At 35.5% G+C, this 8,619-nt stretch overlaps 1 protein-coding gene across 1 annotated transcript; it reads right to left on the bottom strand.

The window, feature by feature from the left end:
- Positions 1-2,209: 2,209 nt before the first annotated feature.
- Positions 2,210-7,805, bottom strand: LOC141612377 (proline transporter 2-like). Its single transcript, XM_074431138.1, has 7 exons — positions 7,311-7,805; positions 5,359-5,583; positions 5,144-5,238; positions 4,482-4,671; positions 3,716-3,840; positions 2,976-3,191; positions 2,210-2,736 (listed from the first exon to the last, which is right to left on the bottom strand). Exons 1-7 carry the CDS (start codon positions 7,591-7,593, stop codon positions 2,359-2,361), a joined length of 1,512 nt encoding a protein of 503 aa, XP_074287239.1. The 5' UTR covers positions 7,594-7,805; the 3' UTR covers positions 2,210-2,358.
- Between the last annotated feature and the right edge of the window lie 814 nt (positions 7,806-8,619).

Here is an 8,619-nt window from a genome sequence, read left to right on the forward strand (position 1 = left end):
TTTTCACGTTCGCCAACGCGTATTTTACGCGGTAAATGTCGTTAGATACGTATTTGCAAAAATTATAAAAGTTAGATATTTTTAATGTACTCGTAAAGACGAATCAAACAAGATCCCACATGAATATATTTTCACTTATGTATTGAGAGAAAATCGAGATTGAATTTGCATTTGTGAATAGTGTAAAAAATAGAAATAGGTAGAGTGGAGTTGAATGGAGGAAGTATGAAATTATGAACTACACCAACTATTGAATCATCATGCAATGTGTACTAAAGTAGTACTCTAGGACTAGTAGGGATGGAGCTAATGAAGGAGTTCCGAAAGAAGTTAAAAGATTCATGTGTTCCTTATTATGGAGGTCATGTGGGATTACCTTGTAATCACAATGTCTTAATTTTTTTACTTTTGGGCAACTTCATTCTAATTCATCTTTATTTTGTTTGATGCTTTCTTAACAGAATATCTCTCTTAAAAACGATTATAATTACAAAACGAATTCAAAAATATACTCGAACTTTAATTAATGTTAGTACAAGTCGAACACAAACATATAAATATAAACTTGTCAATCAATCATTACATAACAATTATCACAAGAACCATGCTATTAAATTATCGATCAAATACATCCATTAATCAAAACACCATTTTACAGCAATATTCAAGGTAAAACTTAACAAATAATACCATGTCACTTCCATCCAAATTCGTGCAATTCAAATATTTTATAATGGCCTTATCCGAATGATATCATCGGTTACTCTAACAATGTGATTCATATAAATTAATATCAACACCATTCAATATAACCCACATAATGATAGTATTAATAAACGGGCATAACATGTAATGCTCACAAAATAACAAAATCATTGTGTTAAACAAATGTATTCTCATGATTACCCATGTTTTTAAAACAAAAAGTAATGTAGTCAAGCATAAAACAAATTCCACTGCCACTCGGGATAATTATACTATGTGATGAACGCCAAATCATCATCACGTAATAAAAGCAAACATACTTTACGTACACCAAAATCAACACAAATTCTCATTTCTAACGGGCATATTCGTTGCAAGCTTACGACGCGTCAAATATTACCCATGTGGAGTAGATAAGACAAAAGTAGAATGTCTAGGAAGTAGCAATCTGTTTTGTCTTATCTAAACACATGGTTATTACTTGACCCGTCGCAAGCTTATGACGGATAATAGTGGTGGAGCGATGGGGGCTAGCAGGGGCGGTCGCCCCCGGTGAATTTTCGGAAAAAATTCAAATTTATCTTATGAAATTTCACGTTCGCCCTCGAATTTTTAGCCCCCCCCCCTCCCCCCAAACGAGAAATCCTGGCTTCGCCAACTGCGGATATGTCCGTCATAAGAGAGATTTGCTGCAAAATCAAATGGCACGTGCATCAAAACAACCGGTTACTTATCAAAACACTTTGTCGACCGCCAATGCCAGATGATAAACTTGGATAACGACAGAATCACAAATCGTCTTCCTTAAAGAGTATTTCGATCCTTACATTTGCCTCGGGATAAGACTATCGATTCCCTCTCATTCTAGACAAATAGAATACAAATGAAGTTTTGTAATTTGTTTGTTTTTTTTCTCGGAAATTCTGATTTTTTCTTATATAATCTTTTCTCATGCATAGTTGTGTATTTATACAAGTCTAAGAAAATTAGGTATTTTCCCAAGAGGCACACCTATTGGCATTATCATACTTATCTGAATGTCTACTTGACCTTGACCAAATCCCGACTACACTTAAATGAAACCGGTGATTCACTTAAATCGCCAACATTGTGTAGGACTAAACTGCTTTCGCTCGCAACGCTGCCACCGTCTCAGACCTTACGCGAACTTGCTGTTCGCGAGTTGTTCTTTTCTGGTGTAGCTGGAATAACTGTGGCTCGCGCTTACGAGTCAGTATAGTATTTCGTTCTCCCTGTCTTGTGTTTTACAGTATCGCTTTACCGCCCATTTCGACTGCACAATATAAAGAACCAACCTTGGCAGAATGGAGCCTCACTGAAAATCACAAAATCACACAGGGAGACTATTTGTTTCCGATAACAGTTATTCTAAAAACACATTTCCTCGATTTACTTGCTTTTGTAACCATGCAAATGCAAGTCCCCGTTGCTATTGTGAAACGGAAAAAAAAAAAAAAAAAAAAAAAAAAAAAAGACCCGTTGCTATTGTGAAAGAGATGCATAATTTCGGAGAAAGCTTCTGTGCTTTCTTTTCCTTCACCTTCTAGTTCAAAGGCAGAATAATTAATAACAATCACAATAAGATGTACAACAGAATATAATTAGAAACAGTGGCACTCTAACCTAACTTGCCTATAAATCAGCAAACAAATGGTAGGTTTTCGAGTCCACGGAAATGAGTCTAAGAGCAGCGACAGCTGCAGCAAAAGACATGAGACCGAAGAAACAGACATTAAGCCAGTGCCATAGTTTCTGACCGGAACTCAACTTGTTCCTCTTGGCCCTCAGGTACATGTGGTTTGCCAGGATGAAGGTGAGCGGGAATGTACTTATCGCACCTGTCAAGCTCATGAAATCCCCGAGGAAAGGTAATAGAGCTGCCACAAATGTGTTGAATGTCAAGTATCCTCCCCTTACCATTACACGAAAGCCTAAGTTACGAGGGGCCAGTGCACTTCCTGTGATGCCGAACCTTGTGTCTAAGTATTCATACATGGGACTCGCAAATATCTGGAAGAACACCAAAAAGAACCGTAAATAAGATGGACCTTATGAGTAGACTTAGCAAATGGGTCATTCTAGTCGGGTCCAGGTGGGGTCGTGAAGTGTTTAGGTCATTTGTTGTGCGAAGTTAACGAGTCATTTCAGGGTTAGTTCGGGGACAGTGATTATGGGCAGGGTACATTAGCTCATTTTCTTGTTCGAGTAAATGGAAAAGAGACTAGGTAGAAAAGGATGAAGAAATTTACGTGCAAAGAAATAACTGTTTGTAGGAATGCGGAAACATTGGCCAACGTCTTAACCCAGACGGGTCCTCGGACACTGCTCAGCAAATAGGTTGATGTTGAAGATCCATAAGCCCAGTAACCAATGAAAGTGACAGCATACATCGGTGCAACTCCAACCGTGAACTGAAAATACAGGGCTTTCATCATGTTCTGTACCACAGGCTTCCTCACTGTAGCCTGTACAAAAACCAGTGTCGAAGCGTTTGAGTTCTGAGAGCATAATTAGAAACAAAATAGCTCGAAGACAAAAACAATCCAATTCTGAAGCAGGGCATGAAGCCATGAATAGAATGCGCGACAATATTGGCCCTTTTTTACGAAAGATGTTTGATTAAAACTGTAACATGTTTACAAATACATGCAAATGTCAATTACATCATCTGGTAAAGTCACTAAGTAGGAATACCCATGGACCGGTTCTAAACCTGTCAGCATTAAATTTGTCCTTTAGCACCCTTTACACCAAAATTTATAATAATCTCGAGGCGATTGGGGGTGGAATTAATTCAGGGATGCACTGGTAACTGGTGAATTGCAGAACACAGACGAGACCCATGTTTAACCAAGAACTATAATAGAACAGAAATAGCTGTACAGTGTACAGCATGTATAGGCAACCACCCTTCATAAATCTAAAGTGAAATTTAGTCCAAAAGAACAGGTCCGTAGAGAAATAAGAAAAAAGGATTTCAAATGTATACCTGAATCTCAGGAAGCATTCCTGTATTAAAAGCAAAAACCAAATTGGCAGCTGCTCCAATAGTTGTAAATATTTTGCTCACTTTGTCACCTGGTATGCCATAATCTCTTGGAGGGGTTTCAACTCCTATAAAATTGTGTTTACGATCAGTTACTTCCAGCCAAACAGTCATAGAAAAATGCCAGAAAAAAACAAGTTCTTTGTTAGCACGCAAGTTATTTGTGAGTATGTTGTATTTCAGCATACCCTATACCCCTGAAGTTACATAGTACTAGCACAAACCCCTGAGCACTTGGATCAATTGAAGAAGAGTTACTTTGCATTAAGTGATTAACTAAAGGTCTCAGGTTTGAGACATTGGGAATGAAGTCATGTTAAAACTCAAGATCGAGAGCTCTAACGCCCTTGTGTTCCTACCCGGCTTGAAATTGGACTAAACCGGGTGATTACACCCAAAAAAGTTTAACAAACCAGAACATATGTGATCTAGGTTATCCAGGAAAGAGTCGGCGTCAGTTTTAAGTGACACACAAATTGTTGTAAAGAGAGAAAAGGAAACAAGATCATCAGATATAAACATGTTCCCTTCTATCGGCAAGGGAGAGTTTATGCGTATTGCGTAAGCACTGTGAAGAACTCTATCCAATCCTTGGGAACAAAGTTGAAGAAATCTCCAATTCTCCATATTAGATAAGCAGTTGAAAAAAGCTCAGAAGTCGTAAAGTTCAACTAGTACAAAGATGGCAAACAAAGGTGAGCATACATACCATCACGAACTGAAAGAACAATAGCTATGACAATGTATATCAGGCTGAGAAGCGTCGAAACTCCAAGCCAAATCCTTAGAGCTGATAAATGAGGAATCCCTATTGCAAACATTCCACATACAACCCCGGCAATGATTATACAATACGGAAGCTTCAGTGCATCATCATCCCTGTACAGAACATAGGCTGCCTACAAAAGAAAATTGCACGAGTTGATTAAGAGATAACAAACACAGGCGGAATTCAAGACGGGCGGGTAGGAGACTAGCCCTACACTTGACAAACTACTCATTTGGTTTGGGTGATTACGGAAATGTTAGCATTCGGTTCAGCTCATTTTAAGTCCAGGAATGCTTTGAGTGATATTATCCGGTTGGCCCCGCTAATATCTGAGAAGATAGTCAATAATAAGTTTTTTTTGTTGGTTTGCAAGGCAAACTTATCAGCTCAAGGACATAAGTTCAAACCTATCTCCCTTCCTTTCCCAGGATTAATAGTGATATTCATAAGGTTGTATTTCTAATTTCAACTAGAGTGTCAATGGAGCACTTAAAGAACACACAGTTTACCGTTTTACTTGGAATATTTTCAGAAATTCTGCAACGAAAAGCAGTAGGGAAAAAAGAAATTATTTGAGCAGTTGATTAAAGATTTCAAAATACCTTTAATGCAGAGCCAGCCAGGATGATGAATCCAGTGTTGATCATAAATAAATTTACATATTGCAGTGCCCATGTTAGTGAATAAGCTCTCCGACCTGATAAATATTTTTTTCGCAAAACCATTAGATAGTAGATACAACTAACTTGAAAACTTAACCAAAAACAATTCTTTTGATGGCTTTACAAGTTTACAATGTTTATTTGCTTCATATTACCGTAAATGAATCCTGCAAGATCTCTGTATCTTATATGTCTCCGCCCTCCAAATTCATGAAGGTTAGCAACAAGTGCATTTGCATATAGCGAGATTGCAGTTGCAGCAATTAGACCAACCACACCTCCTATCCATCCAAGAGGAACCATGATCGTCCCTGAATATCCGAGTACATATGCACTGTTGATTCCCGTGGTGAGTACAAAACCAACTTGGAACCATGAATCTACAAGAGAAATGTGTATCAGAGTTAAAAGACTTCAACGACATACAAACCAGTCAAAACTGCAAGCCTTCCTAGATACAACAACCATATCAAACAGAGCTCAAATTTGACACTTCAACCCATGCCAAGTCTTTCAGCCAAATTTGGAGTAACATTCGGTCAACTGTCAAGGTTGGTTTTGTATAACGAGCTTAAATTGGACGTAATTTTTACACTCCATTGACAGCAAGAATTTCATTGCTCTCCTGGAGTCCTGGGCCTATACCCAGAAGCATGGAGTGTAAAATTTTGCTCCCATATCAGCAGAAGCATGTTTTTCAAAAATAGGCGGTAATGCTCCTCTTTAACAATCCATGAGCACTTGATCTAGCTTAACCAAAGATCTCGAGTTTGAGCCCATGAATACTTTAGTGTAAAAACTAGGGTTGGACTAAATCTGATGGTTACAAAAAATCATTTTTACATGACTTTTGAAAGCAGAATTTCTGGAAATAGTCAACATCATTTGTTGACAAAACATACAATCCATCTTATGATTCATAATTTCATACCATTCAAGCGAAAGTGTGAAACGAGAGAAATTCATTTACACGATGAAATTCAACCGTTAGTCCGTTACCATAAGATTAACTAAAACGAAAATGAAAAATGAAAAATAAAATAAAAAAAGGGGTCCATTTCACAATATTTGTACTCCCTCCCATGTCAAAGGTAGTAAAAAGAACATCAACTTGCACTTTCTGAATTCCTGAACATGTCCTATTATTGGAAATAAACCCATTTACAGTACCAGATGATGATTTTTCTGGCATTTTACCTAATTAACATAAACATGTTGGAACTATTCTTCTGCCAGCTAAATTATTACTCCGTAATTCCGTATCACATTAATATTAGTAACAAATTCACTGCTTAGGTTGACTAATTAAAATGGATTAATTTCTAATTCAACGCAACCCATCAAAATTAATTAAAATGGATTAAAAAAAATTTATAAAAAAATCCTACTTTAGGTTGATCCATCCCAGTCATTTAAAAAACAAAGGTAAATAAATGACCGGGATGAGGAGTATAATATTGTTAGTTGAACGCAAGTTACGCAACCCATCAAGATTTTATAAGCATACACATAAGTCATAACACATGACATTAAATTACAAACGGGTTTTCTATCCTATGCCCACTAGAAAGCAAAAATAGAAAGATTTAAATGTTTTCCTTAGAAAAAAAAGTAAAAGTAATTGTATATTACAATTTCTAATAAAGACATCATTAAATCGCGTTTTCATCATTAACAATATTTTAGGCTAATATAGTGTAAAACAAATCCATACAACTGGAGATCATAATTCATGTAAGTGAAAAAAAAAACCTCTTTTAGAAATTCCGCTATATGATAATTTGTACAAAACCGTCTTATCCAAGAATTCGGGAAATAAACTCTAATTCGGGCCTTCCTGACATCAATAACCACTTAACCAATCTTAAAAAGTACTATAGTACACAATTACACACTACAACAAAAACAACAAACCAATGATATCCAATTCTCAATAACCCAAGAAAAGTAAATCATAAATAAACCAAAAAAAAAAAAAAAACAGTCCATTTCCCATTTTCCAATAATATCACTACCAAAGAAAATGACATCTCAACCAATCAGAAAAAAGAAATGAAACCGTATTTAACCAATAAAAGAACCGTCTCAAACCGTAAAAAAAACATACCACTACTAATCTGATGGGCAGTTTCAACACCAATATCTGGATCACCATTGATGATGTCGCCGGACTTGTGTGGCAGACTACCGTCTTCCGCGGCGTACGGAGGCATTACTATCCTATTATTAGTATTATAATTACAATTATGAATATTATAATGATTATTGTTAAATTGATTAAATTGATGATGATTGTTTAGAGAATCGGCGGAGTAGAGAAGAGGTGTGTTTGTTGAATTTGTTAACTCATCTTCCGAATGTTTGGGCAGTGTTAGCTTTATATATCCCATTTTTTTTTTTCTTTTTTCTTTTTTTTTTTTTTGGAGATACGATTATTCTACTTTGTGGTTATTACCTTATTTACCCTTTGATTGAAATTGATGGGGAATTGGGTAATTTTGAGAGGGGTTAAAAAGAAAAGATAACGGAAATTTAAATTGGTTAGAGAAATGGAGGGAGGATTTATCGATATGAGAAATAATGATGTTAGAGGGGGGAAAATGAGGAATTATTTTGTGAGGAGAGGAAGATTTTATGAGGGGCCCTTGTCTAGAAAGTAGGTCCCTTTTCTAGTTGAATATTTATTAAAGTTTTTTTTTTTTTAAAAATTGTATTTTTCTTTTGACATATTTTAAAATTCAGCAACTCTCCTATAGGACCGTCCTATAGCATATTAAAAGGAGAGAAGTTCAAAGAAAACAATTACTCCCTCCTATTCCGAATAAGTGTCTCATTTGGACAATTGCACGAAAATTAAAAATATAGTTAAAATAATGAAAATTATTGTATAGGGGTAAGAATATATGAGTTAAATAATGAAAAATATTAAATATGATGGGTTATGGGTGATTGAGGATTTGAGGTGGTAAATAAAGAAAAGAGCTAAGGGTAGGAAAGTAAAATATCATGTCCAAATATGGTAAATGGGACAGTTATGTGAATAGACGAAAATGACAAATTGGACAGTTATTTAGAATAGGAGGGAGTATATTTATTTATATTTTAATTTTATTTTAACGACCCGACATTTTATGATAAAAACTAACATATCTAAATATACAATTTATCAATATAAAATTTTAGGTTATCAAAATAAATAACTTTTTACATGTTTATTAATTAGTTATTTGGACTTTTAGTTATTGAGCTAGTCTTATGAATAAAATGGTCTTACACAATAATTTGTGTTTAAAATTTTTGTTTTTAAAATTTTTGTTTGAGACGGTCTTTTGTGTATAATCAAGCACCAAATCTATGGGTTTATAGAATAAGATAGTGTAACATAAAGGGAGTTTGGGTTACTGACGGTATAAATG

The sequence above is a fragment of the Silene latifolia genome, chromosome 11 (assembly GCF_048544455.1).
Source record: "Silene latifolia isolate original U9 population chromosome 11, ASM4854445v1, whole genome shotgun sequence".
Classification (NCBI taxonomy): Eukaryota; Viridiplantae; Streptophyta; class Magnoliopsida; order Caryophyllales; family Caryophyllaceae; genus Silene; species Silene latifolia.